A 15146-nucleotide genomic window follows, 5' to 3' on the forward strand; every position below is an offset into this window, starting at 1 on the left:
CCGCACGGGTAAGTGCCTCGCGAGCGCTACAGTGACCACAGGACACACGGAGGCGGCCGAAGAAGCCGCAATAGCCCTAGCACTGGCCACGGTGCCTAGCGCTGCGATCGTGATCAGCGACTCGCAGGCGGCAATCCGCGGCTTCGCGCGCGGTCGCGTGTCGCGGGAAGCGGTCCGCATACTCCAAATTTGTGACGACGGCGGCTCGTCATCGCCCTCGCAACCCCAAAATTCTACAGTCTTCCTCCTCTGGACCCCGACACACACCGATGTCCCGCTCGCGGGCAACGAGGCGGCCCACGCCACTGCTCGAGGACTCACACGCCGAGCCGCCGCTGATTATGTGGCCGCCTCCGCCCCCGAGAGCGGGGCATCGGATATGCCGGATCGGGACACTACAACAGAAACACAGCAACAAGAATCACAATGGGCGTGGGGTGATCGCCTGACCACGTTCGGAGATCTCACCCAACACTACAGACTCCAAAGACGCACATTCCCGCCACCACACGACAAGTTAAACAGGAATGAGGCCGTAACTTTACGCTTGCTCCAGACGCACAGCTACCCTAGCCCCGCGGTCCTACATCACTTCTACCCAGGTTTATATCCCACAGATGCCTGTAAAGCTTGCGGACAGCGAGCAACGCTGCGACATATGCTATGGGAATGTGCCGGCAACCACGGTAATGGGACCACATCCGTTCGCGACGCGACCGTAATCGCGGCCGTTACCACAGTACGGGAAGCCTCGAGCTCGCTTCTCCCCGACGCCGCCCCGGCTGCGGGTCCCGCCGGAGACCTTCTCCATCGGCGCCGCCGCCGCTGGGAGGCGGCTCTCAAAAGTTCAGAGTTGGCAGACCAACTCTGGGCCGTCCGGCAAGCCAAAGATGCCGCCCGAGTCCAAGGACTTGGAGCCGCCACCTGAGGCCACCACAACGAAATTGCCGGCCATTCATTAATAAAGTTTCTTCTCTCTCTCTCTCTCTTATGCGAAGCATACTAGCCGCACAACCACGCTCTTCCTTGCTGCGCCGCGCGCGGCCGCGTAGCTACCGTATGACGTCATAACCGCTGCAAAAGCGGAGGCTCAACTCGTGCGCTCGCTTGCGGCCGCGTAGCTACATAGCCGGGTTTCAGCTCGTGCGCTCACCTGCGGTCGCAGAGGCGGTGCTGTGGCCTAACTCCCGTTCCTCCCGCTAGGGCACTGGCGTCATAACAGCTGTATAAAAGAGCGGCGCGCTCTCGTCGAGGCCAGTTGTATAGCGCGATGGCGGGAAAGGAAAGGGCCGCCCGTCAGACCGCAAAGCGCAAGTTACAAAGAGCCACGGAAACGGCCGAAGAACGAGAAAATAAAGGAATAAGCAGAGTAACGCATGAGTTGTTTCTGCGTCTAGCCGAACCAAATATAGCCAAGCAACAGCAGTTCACCAGGCTAAACAGTGGTTCAACAACTAAAATAAAGGCTAGTATGCTTCGCATCCTGGGCTTAACCTTAGCTAAGCCACAGCCATTTTTCATGTCACTTTTGCTCTTAAACATTTATAAGTGAACATGTTGTATAGATATACTTTTTCGCAGAGAAGTGTGTACACGCCAGGATTGTCTAATGTGCATAATTTGTACTTCATGAAAAGAGACCTCGAGTCCACTGATCGTTCTGCGACGCGCTCACTGCTGCTTGGTGACTGGTTGTCGCTCTCTGACCCTGACAAGCTGTATTCTTGCCGCTTTGTTGTAATGATGGCCTTTCTGCAAGGTACAAAAAAATATTGAATTTCGGATGGGTCGTAAAAGAAAACTACAACGTTGAAAAGCGAGCGGTAAAAGAAGAAAGAAAGCCATGTCATGCAGAGGAGCTTCCGGTTTGCTATCCTACATTAGGGAGTAAGGAAAATGGGGAGTAGTAAAAAGGAAAATAGGGAGAGAGGCAGCACGGCATGCGTGCAGGAGGATGCACAGGGGAGCTATAGGCGGACACAGGCGCCGGTGTACTTCGAAACGGAAAGGTTCAACCACGTGTCGACGCCAGTGAAGACAATGTCTGTGGCTGAAATTTTTGACGAAATATCGATTATATCTTTCTATTCTCTCTAGCTTTCTCTCTTTGTCTTGTTCATTATTCCCTAATTTTGCGTCCCATTTGTATCGTATTTCACACGCAATAGCTTCGCGTTTCTCCGGTTTAGAGTCGGCACATGGTTGACTTTTTCTTTTTTTTTTCTCTCTCTCTAAGTAGTTACAAGATGGCCGGATCCCAGGTACGCCAAATCTATGCGAAATCAGCAAAGAAAATCTTGTCTTCAAGATCGCGCAAACACGACGTGCGCAGTGAAGGCGTGCGGCTTGCAGAAACATCCGGGATATTCTGGATGTGCGTGTAAGTTACGCGCACGGCGGCAGATGGCGCCAAAAATATTGCACACTCCATGAGTGTATAGAGCTAATTATACTCCTTTTTTGTTATACCCTTTGTTGCTGACTATTGCTGCTCGTTCTCGGCAAGCAAAGCTATCATTTGATACCATCTTCATGTTCTTAAGACGTCTGCAAGTCACCGAACCAACCGTTATTTTCTTTTTGTGTGTGCGTGTGTACATATGGAAGTGGTCATAAGATAGCGCGATCCGAGATCAGCTAAATCTGTTTGCAGTCGGCAAACAAGACAAACAAGACATTGCCTTCAAAAACTGCTGTAGCAGCAGCGATGGTTGCAGCAGGTGGCCTTTGGCATGCTGGACCAGCTATTGTTCCGCCTGAGCATTTTCTCGTTGTTCACGAATGGCTTCATGCGACGCATATGGTTCATGGTCAAAGACTTTCCCTCTCAGAATATGTTCTGCATCGACTCTAGCCGCTAATTGGTACGGTCTGTAGAGAGAGGTGCTGGACCTCGTACTGAGGGAAGGTGGACTGAAAGTGTTTCGTCGGTTGTTCAGATCCCCAAATTTCGCCCGATAGAAGAGGGAACATGCCCAACTCGCATTCTCACCTGTCTGCGGCCGTGACCCGAGTGTTGCGGAATTCAGAAGCGGAGGACCGCAGTTCCTAATTGATAGTTATTTACGTTTCTCTCCATACACGTAAAACGTCATCCGTCGAACGGCTGCGGTAGTAAAATAACATTTGAAAAACACGTAATTTATTTGAAGCGAAGCTATAGTGAAGCAGCAAATAATTGCTTTATTACTAACAGCGGTGCGTACAATTGTCACTGCGCACGACTATGTAAAGTGTCTCAGCAGTATCGAGTCCACGATAGTCAACCGAAGATATTGGATAATCTTCCCACTCATTTTATTTTTTATGCGAAGCATATTACGAGAGCTCAACCCAGCTCCTCAGGCGCGGTGGTGTCGCCTTGAAACCAAGTGACACCGTGACGTCACGACAGAGGAGAAGTGGCTTTGGCTCAACTCTTGCAAGACGGGCTGGGTGGGAATCGAACCAGGGTCTCCGGAGTGTGGGACGGAGACGCTACCACTGAGCCACGAGTACGATGCTTCAAGCGGTACAAAAGCGCCTCTAGTGAATGCGGTGTTGCCTTAGAAACGAGCTGTTTCTAAGGCGTGCGTCTCTTGCTCAGGCGCACATTTCGTTGCCGCGCCGAACGCTGCTTTGCTCGACGCTCACTGCGTCCAATGCGGGGCGCGTAGTCGCTGCCCTGTAGCCCATTGTCTTACACCGCTTGGCGGGTCGACGGGAACGCTGTCGCGTTCCACTCTTGAAGGCGAAGCAGTAATGCATGAGTTGTTTCTTCGTCTAGCCGAACCAAATATAGCCAAGCAACAGCAGTTCACCAGGCTAAACAGCGGTTCAACAACTAAAATAAAGGCTAGTATGCTTCGCATCCTGGGCTTAACCTTACCTAAGCCACAGCCATTTTTTTTCTTGCTCCTTCTTTAATTGATCTGCCTCTCTCAGAGCTCAGCTTGTGAGAAGATTGTCATGAAAACGATGTGATATTGAATAACAACGTTAGACTCCCTAGCGCGATTGCAAACAGATCAGTGCGATGGCCCTGAATTCATTCTTATTTTTATAGCTCAACCGAAGCACTCTTGCATGCACGAGACAACAAAAGCCTTCTTACGCTTGATGAATTCAACTGTAATGAATAACACCGTCTTTGACTGACAGCGAACATTCTTCCTGGAGTCTGTTAACACTGGAGGCCTCGTTTTTCTGTTATCTATCCTTTTTTTTATATTTCCCCCTCACCAAGCTTAAGGTAGCCAATCAGGCGTAGTTTAGTTAGTCTTTATGCCTTTCTTTATTCGTCTCCCTCGCTGCCTCCATTCTTCCCTCCTCGCCTTTCTTTTCCTTGCGCGTACGAATAAACCTGGCCAATGGCGTTAGTCACGCTAAAGCCCTTGCTTTCGCCTTAAAACTTCCCTGACGGCGCCTTGATATTGGTATCGTACCCAATGAAGTAACAGAGAAAGCGGCTGCCTAGGCGCAAACCTCAGGCAGACTGACACCTATTGCCGTCTCGCTATCGAATGCCAAGTGTCTCCTTTGTGGCCTGCAATATAAGTCACGCCAGGCGACATGGTTGGTTGTAAGGATGAGTTTCTGTCTGTTGGTGTTCCATATTAGTCGACCAGGCAAGAAATATTGCTTTGGCTGAACGCGGTTAAACCAAGTCTGTCGAGTAAGAGCACGGTTTCGCTTGCTTTGGGAAAGGACACAGACGCTGCTCGGTGCGGCAGCGGCAGCGAGCGCATTGACCTTCATGCTGCGTCTCCCTTCAACCCGAACTAAGCGTCGAAAGCACAGCGCATACGAAGCTACCAGCACTCGGCGCACTTTGTACGCATCGCAGATTGCTTTCAAGACATGGGCGCCCACGCAGCGTACGCAGCAGCCACCGGTATAGTGGCAGGCTCAGTCGCAGTTTAACCTTGGCTGAGGTTGAAGGTCAGATTTGCGGAAGCAGGCGTTGTCTGGGTTTCCGCCTGAAGTAGTGGAGCTATCCCTCTTAAAAGGAAAGTAAACGCGAGGACTCTGTACGATTGACCCAGAAAAAGCGTTTCAGCAAAGTGTTGTTCGAGCGCTTTGTGTGCGCTCAAAGAACAAAGTATTTGTATCGGCTACGCATTTTATGCGCGTGTTGTACAGCCCTTGTGTTGTTTTTTTCGTACGATAGCTGGCTAAAATGGCTTGATTATAGTGCATAGTCTTGTTTTTATTATTGTATGGCCGTTGGCCTCATGGTAGAGTTCCCTGTAAACCTCAAGACTACTGCGCAGTAAACGCACTTCTATACAGAGCTTACGCCTTGGGGTAGCCTGAACGCCCTATACTTCTAGCATCGTGTAGATAAAGCGACATCCCCTGTGCGCACGAGCTAAGTCGCTACGGAAGCTTGTGTTGAGTACAGTCTAATCCAGTGCCCACCGAATAACGAGCCCCAAGAAATCTTTCGCAGTTCTCGGAACACTTCTGCTTCGCGATAGAAGCGAAATGCATTATGAGTACATTTTCAATTTTCTTTGTGTTCGCATGACCTGTTAGTGTTTGTCGTGTTCTTGTACTTTTATCTCTCCCTTTATTCTATTTCCTCCGCGATCTATGGACTTTTTTGTTAGTGTTTTGTTGTCTTGGTTGTAGGCTTTTGACAGCGTTTTGCAGGACTACTACGTATTTCCGTTTTGTTGTTATTCTGAGCTAAGATTTAGGGATAGCCAATTCTTTCACTAGCAGATCTTTATATATTTCACGGCTAATAAAGTTGAAGCTTCTATAACGGCTACCGCAATTGATATTTCGCTCAATGTGTTTGGCAAAAAAATTAAAAATCTTCACCACCGCAATAAAGTCGTAACAGCGGCTTACTATTCCCCGTCAACGTCTTTCGCGATCAAGAAAGAAGGGGCAGACATGAAGAAGGCCTCGTTATACGATGACTGAGCACAAGCGAAGGCGGAAAAGAAGAACAAGACACGAGGGACGACAGCCACTGCGAAGACGAAGGCGGATAGAGGCTATAGGAATGGCGTGACATGCTGCGTATACGTCGCCTCATATGACAACAGCGCGTTCGCGCGGAATCGGCGAGCGCGGTCGCATGCAGGCGGCACGACAGGAAAAGAAAAGCAAATCTTATAACACGGTGAAGACCCGAGCAGCGGAGTTCTCCCATTCTCCGTCGAAGGCACGCCGCGATGGTTTGTGTCACGCCAACTTGCGCGAAGCCCCCTGTCAAACGCCCCTTTATGTTCCTCTGTCATTTCCCTCCTTATATTGGTTCGATTTTTTCTTGTTTCCTAATGACGTTGAGACGAAGGCGCAAGGAAGGAATTGGGAGAAGACGAAATGCGCAGAAACTCGGTGGAAAGTCGGGATAGGGGGCAGAGCAGGAGGGGGGGGGGGGGGAGGTATCTCTACGGCGGCGTTGTTGGCACGTCATATTACCGTCTCTTTGAAGAGTGCCCGCCCCGAATACCTCCTTCTCTCAGCGCCATCTCGAGGAGTGTGGACTAAAACCCTCATTTCTTCCGCTTGCTTGCCTCTTGGTATGGTAGACAGCTTATTTTTTTTTAATTTGGTGGCAGTGGATGTTCACGCGGAGCTTCTCCTGTGATCTCATAACAATGAGGGAATACTATGGGTTTACAAGTGCGCAGAATCATGCAGACAGATAGACAGACAGACAGACGGACGGACGGACGGACGGATGGACGGACGGACGGACGTCAAGCGTGGAGCGAGCTTCTAGAGATTACATTCTCATAAGTTTTTACAGCGAAGCTGTTAGCCACTAGTTCGTTAGTCAAGGTTTTTCTTGTCTATGCTCACCCACCTAACTGTAGCGCCCACGGCAGCTGGAAAAGTGCTTTGTGTTTGAATTTCCGCGTAACACAATAATTTTTTCTCGTATATTCGAATTGCAATTAGGTGCTATCATGTCTGTAGGTTGCGTGTAATACTTTGCGATGATTACGGCGCATCTTACTTTGAGAAATTCAATTAATTCATTAATGCACTTGCGCAATGCGGAGGGCGAACTATTTTGCAGTAAATGGCTACACATACCTAATGTCACGTGCTTATTACATGCCTCTTTATATACGTCACTGTTTCAATAAATCCTTGAATTGATGATTAGTTCTTAGTGCTTGTCATGCTGTCATTCCTGTTTTTTCTTGTGAGCTGACATACCCATATCTAGCTTTTAATGGCCGTTCTCAATGCACTAGACTGTCTCTTTGGCGCACATTCTTTACTTCTTAATGATAGTGTCGCAGCACTACAGGACAATAATATTAACAATATTAACATGTTTGAAGTATATTATCCCTAAGAACACTTTCATGATGATCTGCATGATTTAATGGCGAAATACCAGGTCGGACCACAGAGCGCTAAGCAAGGGGTTACGCGTTTTGAAGAGAGCAGTGAATTGAGCAAATTACATATGTATAAAAATATGCATAAAATGTGTATGTATTAAAATAATGATGATCACAAATGGAGTCTACTACCACCGTAAATTATAAGTTGTAAAGGGATCATATACTAAAACATGTCGGCACCAGTAGAACTACTGCCTGACCAGTACCTATAAGACCGCATCAGCAAGTTCACTTCATTCCACTGCTATCCCCTTCGCGTGCCAACACAGGAGCCGCTGTGTACCCGTCGCGCATCTTACTAAACCAAATGGTCGCGTCTTCCCGGGTCAGCGTCTATACCACTGCAATTGCTTGTTCGTTTATCTGTTTTTCTTTTCTTGCCCTCGCCATCTACTGATCTCGTTCCATCTCCTCGCCAAGTGTTTCGTCAATCCGCGCATGCGCGAACACGCACCCCGTCGTCCTCGACCCTTGTTTGATCTTCCTCTACATTTCGCTCTCCGTCCAACACACATTGCCTCGCTCGCACGGCATTCCATTCTCACGAGAACGGCCGGAGGCATTTTGCGGAGCTTGCTGACAGCACAGTTTTTACGCTGTCTCGCCACCGGTGCTAAAAGCGGGTTATGCGCTTTCAAAAGTGCCACGCGCACTCTTCAGATTTTGCTTCGTGTTTGTGACGTATGCAGTTGAAGGGGATATCGCGTGAGAACGCCGGCGGTTTGTGTGTGTTCATTGATTCTGCAGGCAGAAGTTGATTTTCCTTTTTTCTTTCATCTTTTTTTTTCGTTGTGAAAAAAAACCCTGTGGATTGCGGACTTTCAGTTCCTCCCTCCTCCTTTTGATTCTTCTGAATTGAATCGGACAGTGCGTGCACTCTTGCATTGCGTCGTGTCAAGCCAGGCGAATGCCGAGCTTAGCGAATCCATTGAAATCCGAGCCAAGTGTCTCTCTTGGCCTAATGACGGAGGGAACTATTCTGCCGTCACCGAGGTGTCAAAATGCGGTTATGGTCGACCCGCTGGATTTTGCCCGTCATGCATTAAGCGAAAAGTGCGCCAAGGAAGCGAACGTGCATCGCCACAGCTGGTGGGCGTAGTCAATGAGTTGGTGCACGATGAGGTGGTGGTGTTTTCTCTAAAGAAAGAAGAAAAAACAAGTGTTGAGGGGTTGCTCAACCACGCTGATTGTCTGGAAACTCCTGCAGGGATGTGCGCGTCTTCTCCAGAATGTAGCGTCTGCAGATTCTACGGACGAATTCTGCGCGCTGTGTTTAAAGCGAAGGGAAAGACGTTCGTATGATTCCTCGCCAACAGCAATCCACAACTTGAGGCTTTGGCAAGTTTCCCTGCCATTTGGGCCATTCGAAGCCATTGTGTGTTTTGTCTACAACTATCCTCGGTGTAGCTGCGGCTAAAAGTGCACTTGGTGAACGTAGCTCTGTTTTTTTTTCTGTTTTTTTTTGATGCACCATACCTTACATTGAGGTCTGTGACAGAACGCGGATCTGTGACAGAACGCTTTATTTTTATTTCTCGTTTTCCTGCAGTCTATTTTGGAGCATTGATTTCCGCTTTCCTCGTCCACAGCGCCACACGAAGAGTGGACTGAAGAATCGATTGCGCCTTGCGTCAAAATCACACGGGGCATCACGGTAACTATGATTATTATTAGTATAATTGTGGCTTTTCTGATTATTTAATTTGAAAACGTATATGCACTTGACAGGAAAGGGATGAGCAGGTTGGCAACTGTCATTGGAAGGGGCACAACGCTTTCCTAATCTTCAGAAAGACGGAGACAGAAGCACAGAAATGGAAGATAGGAAGAAGGGGGAGAGGGGGAGGCGAGGAGGAGGAAGAGTAAGATGACGAATGTCAATGCATGAAGCAGAACAGCAACACTCGCCGTGGCGACACGCATTGAACGACGCGAGTGTTACGAATACTGCATCGCGTTTCACGTCCTCTACCGGCACTCACCGTTTTTGGCCACGCCTAATGCACAGTTTGTTCTCCGAGCGAAAACACTTAGAAAGACGGACTTCAAGATCGCGTCTGTTTGAGCGTGTGTCGGTCTTCTTTGGCTAGAAACCTTCGTTCGTGGTCACCGAGTCGATGTGGCTTGGACACGGTGCTTGTCGGCTGGGAACATGTGGCCTGTCTTGGTTTTGCTCGGCGTCGCTTCGAACGGAGGTGAGCCGGCGGGTTTGATTCGTTGTTTCAGTGGAAGTGAAGCGCGGCGCTTCTGTTTTTCCAAATCAATACGTTTCGCTCGGACGCAACAATGTGAAGCCCTCGTTTCTCTCTCTCTTTTATGAAGGCTTGTGTTTTGCATCGGCGTTATGGGGTTTTATTATTATGTTTGGGCTTGTGCTGTAGTATTTTTATAACAGTTTTACATTGCGTTATTTGTCCCTGACTCCTTTTACTGTTGTAAAACTTGCCGTATTTCTTGCCATAGTGGTTTAAACACCTGAGAGCCCTTCCCTTAAACAATGCCTTACCGCTCAGTGTACGCAGAAAAGGGGAAAATAAATAAATACATACATAACTACTGCGATGTTGGCATCTTTAGAACCAGACATGTCTCCGGCTTCTGCACAATGTTGAATGAATGAAAACGTGGCGTGAGATTAGATGAATTCCAACAGCAAATAATCAGTCCGCGACAGCAAATGGAGTTTTGATTTAGTCATTGGCGTGCAAAAAAAAATTCTTACAGGTCCCACATACGACACTATAGATGCAACTTGCGAAAGGGCATCAAAACAAGCAGTCTTGTAGTTTAGGAAAGGCGAAGTCACTGTTCAGCTTCCATCATCTCTATTCACTTAACGTGCACGAAAGAACTTAGGCATTCCGTCTCCTTTTGAGTGCTGTCGCCGTCACTGGGAATCGAACCCTCGTCTTTGTGCTCAAGCTGCAGAATGCCATAGCTGCTGACCCGACGCGACGGGCTGTTTATGATGACGACGTCTCAATCAAGTCGCTCTAAAATCCGTACACAAAACGCAATTCCCGTGGTGGTTGAACGATTGCGTTGCCGTGTTGCTCTGCCTCTAACCTTCGTATTAAACCCAATAGGGCGTGGAACACACTTATCGCTTGAAGGAAATTACGGCGCCCCCGTAGATCCCCAGCAGGTTGCGTGACGGAGGCCGCGTGGGAGCCATTTCGAGTGGCTTGGCTTCCCAACCGTGTCGAATTGGAAGCCGCGAGGGTCGGGCTCTTGGTTATTTTGTTTTTTTCCTGCTACGTTTTTACCTCGTTCCCTTCCACCTCCCTGCAAGCGCGCTTCCTTTAAACGAGGACCACACCAGATGACGCGTTCCACGTGACTGTTGTGTCGGTCGCAGTGAACTGCGATGCGGAGGGACCGTAAATTATTGTATCGCTTTCGTTTTAGCCGCAGAAAAAAACATTTTTCAACATGTGCTAAGAAACATAGAGCAGAACTCATCCCACGATGACTGTCGATGGTAATGCGAATGGCAATCGAGTATTGCAGTGACAGGCCAGATTCCTACACTCTCATTTGGTTAGCACGCGTAGTGGTAATTGTAAGACTTTCATTGCTTCGGCTACATGTGCTGCATACTGTGATATCGTTCTACTTTGCTATGGCACTCACTTGCCAATGTCGTCCATGAGCATGAATTCATGGCGACGACTGTATGATGCCGACACAGCTATGATGGAATTAGGAATATGGAATGCTGTTCGATATCGCGAAGCGGAACTCAAATTCCTCTTGACGATTTCTCAGAGTTACTAATTAAGCTCTTGTTCTAAACATAAGTAGGTTTTCCGTGCCTTCTTCTTGAACGTCAATAAGGCCTTTTACAGTGTCAGCCACAATGTGCTGTTGCACACGTTATCATTATTAGGTTTCAGAGCTCGATTCTTGCGTCTTTTATGAAGTTTTCTGCCCAATAGTCGCCAATATGTGTCTGCATGTCACTACCAAAGCAACCCTTCATTCATCAAACCCGGTGTGCCCCATGATTCCATTCTTATTCGTGTGTTGTTCAAGCTCTATGTGAATCGTTTCGCTGATCTTGTACTCGCTCGTTTGTTTCAGCACGCTGACGAAGTCGTTGTTTTTTCTTTTTGTAGACTAAAGAATTTTCGGGGGTAATATCCTGTCTTTGTGATTTCCTATGACAACTCTGAGGTGGTTCGAAAGCCATATAATTCCTGTTCTTAGAGCAAAAACAGAGTTGACATATTTCCACAGCCCCTGAAGCGGGTTACTGTTCATTATTCATCTCATTACATTTTCCGAATAGTTCTTCGTACAAAATGTACAGCTCTCAAATATGTATCGTCAGTCAAGTACCTTGGGATGCATTTTGGCAGCGACCTATCCTGGAACTCTCACGTGATTGATGTTTCTCAAAACCTCCACGTATTATCTTGATACGCGGTAATATACGGCAATATTCAACAAGATACAGTATTATTCGCCTCCTTCGGTTCACAAAAACGTAGCACATGCTCTGACGTAGAGTGTGCTAAGATATGGTTGAATGTGTGTGCGTAAACTATATATTACCTTCCTTATTCAAAATTATCGCGCATGATCAGTGCCCTACCCAACACGGCAGCATTTTTAAATATTTGATGCTCTCGGAATTTCGATTTGCTTCTTACCACACTTCTATTAAAACAGGTTTGGACGAGTCTATTCTATTCGAGCTTCAGACCAAAGGAACGCATGGTCACGGGTTCAAATCTCGGCCACGCCGGCTGCATTTACATGGGAGCGAAATACAAGAACGTCCGTGTACTTAGATTTAGGTGTGCGGTAAAGAGCCCCAGGTGGTCAAAATTAATCCGGAGTCACCCAATACGGTGTGCCTCATAATCAGATCGTGGTTTCGGCGCGTAAAATCCGATAACCTTATTTATTTCTCTTTTTTTTGCCAAGGTACGTATTTAGGGAAAATCTTGCTTTTCAGCATATGGGAAACGCATCCGTAAATATTTTGTTACCAATATTTTTAATCTGTTACCCCCCCTCCCCCGGCATTTCTCATGCTAAATGGAAGTTTCAGCTTTAAAAGCTACTTAAATATGCGTAAGCTGATGATTCTTATTGCTTTTGGACAGACATGCTTTTCATGTATTCATGCGTCCTCCCTCATGACAATCACCCGACCCACCAACCGACCGACCGATCGACTCACTCAGATCCGCGCAGAATGACAGACTTTATGGTTAACGGCGTGAGTGACTGACCTTACAGTTTAATGAATGTGTGATCGAACTTATGGTTAACTGAATTTGTCACTGACCACTGGTTCATATATCCATTAGCGAACTGAATGAAATAAATGTCGTGTTGATAAGACGATTTGTAAAGGAACCAATTGCTGAGCGACGTTTCTTTCTTTTTTTTGCTGGCGGAATGACCGACTGATTAACCAGTACAGAAACAAATGCAGATCCTTTGTTCATGTATCAATTACTGCTGAATTATTAATTCATTGGCAAAGTAGAGTTAACTGGCTAACGAATGCACGGTCACTAAAACAGGCAAGAAGTCTAGTAGCCGGCAACAAAAGCAGCCGAGCATGCGAGACAGAAGTTAGGTCAACAAAATGGGACCAGACCGCGCATTAATAAATGAGCAACGTGGAAATAAAGAAGGGGAAGACGTTGCAGTAAGGCATCAGCGAAAGCCGCACTTATAACCAATTCCCACATGTGCGTGGAATCCAGCGATTTCTCTTTCAGCAGACAGAGCGAGAAAGCCGTTTTCTTCCCCCACGGAACCGCATCATGTAGCGCGCACACCGTTTGCTCGCGCAGCATGTAATATACGAGAGAGCCGGGATGCTTATACGAACACCGCCGCCTTCGTTTCGAGGCTTCCTCTCCTGCTTTGCCGCACGCGTTCCACGGGTCAGTCTTCACGCATCAGCGAGGCGCAATGCGGTTCGTTATGCGCGAACAGAAGCGCAAAACGGAGAAGGGCACTCAGGCGTGGACACTGTGCTTGTGTGTGTGCGTTTGTGCGTGTGCGTGGGTTCGAGCACTGGGCCCGATCATTATTCATTATTATCATTATCCGATCATTATCCGATCTTTATTCAAAAAGAATGGCGCAAAAATAGCAGGGACAAAGACAGAGAAGACGACAGGACGAGCGCTAAACTTTCTCTTTTTGAATAATGATGACACACCAACTAGCCCAGCTTTCTGCCTTGATCGGCTATCCGATTGTGCGCTCACGTGAGCGGGCGTTCATGCGTGTGTGCGCATGCAGGTATGAACGCATGCATGTGTGTGAGCTGGGTCAAATGAATGTGTGCGTGCGTGTGCACTTGTGTGTGTGCCTATCTCGCTCTCTACGTGTTTATGTGCATGTGTGTTTCTGTCAGTTTCTGTTTCTTTGAGTTCCGATTTTGTTTGTATGTGTGTATCTGTGCGCGCGCACTTGCAAGTTCGTTTGTGCTTGTAAGTTCTTGCGTGCACTTTGTCTGGTCCCACATGGAAGGAAATGACGTCGCCCATCAGTGTCGCCAGAGTACTGCCGCAAGGTTTTTCCTTACTTTCCGCCTTCCAGTAACGGCGCAATGCAAGCATATCGGCATATTCGCTGTCAGTCATCTATACTCCTTGAATCCTGATGAGGCATATACATAATGCAGGCTGCAATGGCGCGTGCTCAACTTTCCGGCTCTGATTATAAACCATCCGATTGCGCTGCGATCATGAATGAGGCCTTTGGCTCACGACTAAGGAGACCAGGCGTCGCGATTCAGACGGGACACGTGTCGCATCTGCCGCCGGAGTCCAACTCTGTGGCGCCTAACGCGTGGGGCCGTGCTTTGTCCCGCTATGGCTTCTCCGGACCACGTATCCTCTCGAAACGCCGGCCCTGTTGTACCGAATCAGCCGTTCGCATTCCAGGGTGTATGGGCGCCACATTTTACAAGACTCGAGACCTGCCGTTGTTGCTCAGTGGCAATCGTGTTGGGCTGCTGAGCACGAGGTCGCGGGATCGAATCCCGGACACGGCGGCCGCATTTCGATGGGGGCGAAATGCTAAAACACCCGTATGCTTAGATTTAGGTGCACGTGAAAGAACCCCAGGTGGTCAAAATTTCCTGAGTCCCCCACTACGGCATGCCTCATAATCAGAAAGTGGTTTTGGCACGTAAAACCCCACAATTTAAATTAATTTTTACACAAGACTCGAGGGGCAGGCGGCGAAGTGAAGAACTGCTGAAAATATGACAGCCAGAACCTCCAGTGCGATCTTACAGTGGTTCGAGAAGTGAACCCTCGCCTGCTTTTGCATAATTGGCCAGAATTGCGCCTTCACTGATAACAGCATGATTCTTATCAATCACGCGCGAGCAAGAGAATAGTTCAGCGCCCCTCCAGGCACGTGTACGGGCCACTAACGACTCCTACACTTTCTCGAGGCGGCTACAATGCAAATCTCAACCTGCTGGCTAAAGAGCCGTATACCGAAGCCAGATCGCATTGGCTACGCCAACCTGCCGGCGGTCCAACGGGAACCCCGTCTTGCGAGAGTCCCGTTGCGCTCTTTGACTTTGGGACTCTCGTCTGTATATTGGCTCTTACCCATTCATTGTACTTAAAGAATAATGAACTGAAACTGAACTCATCCGGTGTTGGAAGCGTGTAGAATAATGCCGAAACGCAAGCGCTCGTTTACCGAAGAGCTTAGAAAGGAGTTTCCCCTTTATTTAAAGAAACTGTGAAATAAATGCTGAATCCCGTTTCTGGTCTTGGAAACTTCGAATGTTCC

General features: G+C 48.1%; 1 protein-coding gene across 3 annotated transcripts in view; it reads left to right on the forward strand.

The window, feature by feature from the left end:
* Positions 1-15146, forward strand: part of LOC135920736 (adhesion G protein-coupled receptor E2-like) — a 565456-nt gene that overhangs the window by 189253 nt on the left and 361057 nt on the right. Inside the window, exon 1 of one of the 3 annotated variants that reach the window (XM_070540403.1) lies at positions 9380-9553. The exons of the other annotated variants lie outside the window; for them this stretch is intronic. Coding sequence (XP_070396504.1) covers positions 9511-9553 — 43 coding nt within the window. The 5' untranslated portion in view covers positions 9380-9510. Of the gene's footprint in view, positions 1-9379; positions 9554-15146 lie in introns of those variants that run through there. 3 annotated transcript variants of the gene reach the window in all.

The sequence above is a fragment of the Dermacentor albipictus genome, chromosome 6 (genome assembly GCF_038994185.2).
Source record: "Dermacentor albipictus isolate Rhodes 1998 colony chromosome 6, USDA_Dalb.pri_finalv2, whole genome shotgun sequence".
NCBI lineage: Eukaryota > Metazoa > Arthropoda > Arachnida > Ixodida > Ixodidae > Dermacentor > Dermacentor albipictus.